Source organism: Myotis davidii, unplaced genomic scaffold, assembly GCF_000327345.1.
Source record: "Myotis davidii unplaced genomic scaffold, ASM32734v1 scaffold153, whole genome shotgun sequence".
NCBI classification, from domain to species: domain Eukaryota; kingdom Metazoa; phylum Chordata; class Mammalia; order Chiroptera; family Vespertilionidae; genus Myotis; species Myotis davidii.
Genome location: NW_006284615.1, coordinates 1,372,333 through 1,372,673, shown reverse-complemented (window position 1 = coordinate 1,372,673; position 341 = coordinate 1,372,333). Strand labels below are relative to the sequence as shown.

The following is a 341-nucleotide window of genomic DNA, read 5'->3' as shown; positions in this document are numbered from 1 at the left end:
GGAGCCATGAGAGAGTACAAAGTGGTGGTGTTGGGCTCGGGCGGCGTGGGCAAGTCCGCGCTCACCGTGCAGTTCGTGACCGGCTCCTTCATCGAGAAGTACGACCCCACCATCGAGGATTTCTACCGCAAGGAGATCGAGGTGGACTCGTCGCCGTCGGTGCTGGAGATCCTGGACACGGCGGGCACGGAGCAGTTCGCGTCCATGCGGGACCTGTACATCAAGAACGGCCAGGGCTTCATCCTCGTCTACAGCCTCGTCAACCAGCAGAGCTTCCAGGACATCAAGCCCATGCGGGACCAGATCATCCGCGTGAAGCGGTGAGCGGGGCTGGGGCGGGG

General features: G+C 63.0%; 1 protein-coding gene across 1 annotated transcript; it reads left to right on the top strand.

The window, feature by feature from the left end:
• The first annotated feature begins 6 nt into the window (after positions 1–6).
• On the top strand, positions 7–324 carry RAP2B (RAP2B, member of RAS oncogene family). Its single transcript, XM_015572389.1, has one exon. The coding sequence runs from the start codon at positions 7–9 to the stop codon at positions 322–324; it is 318 nt and encodes a 105-aa protein (XP_015427875.1).
• Positions 325–341: the final 17 nt, after the last annotated feature.

Coding starts and splice junctions, on each gene's coding strand:
- RAP2B (XM_015572389.1), top strand. CDS start 7: ATGAGAGAGTACAAAGTGGTGGTGTTGGGCTCGGGCGGCGTGGGCAAG.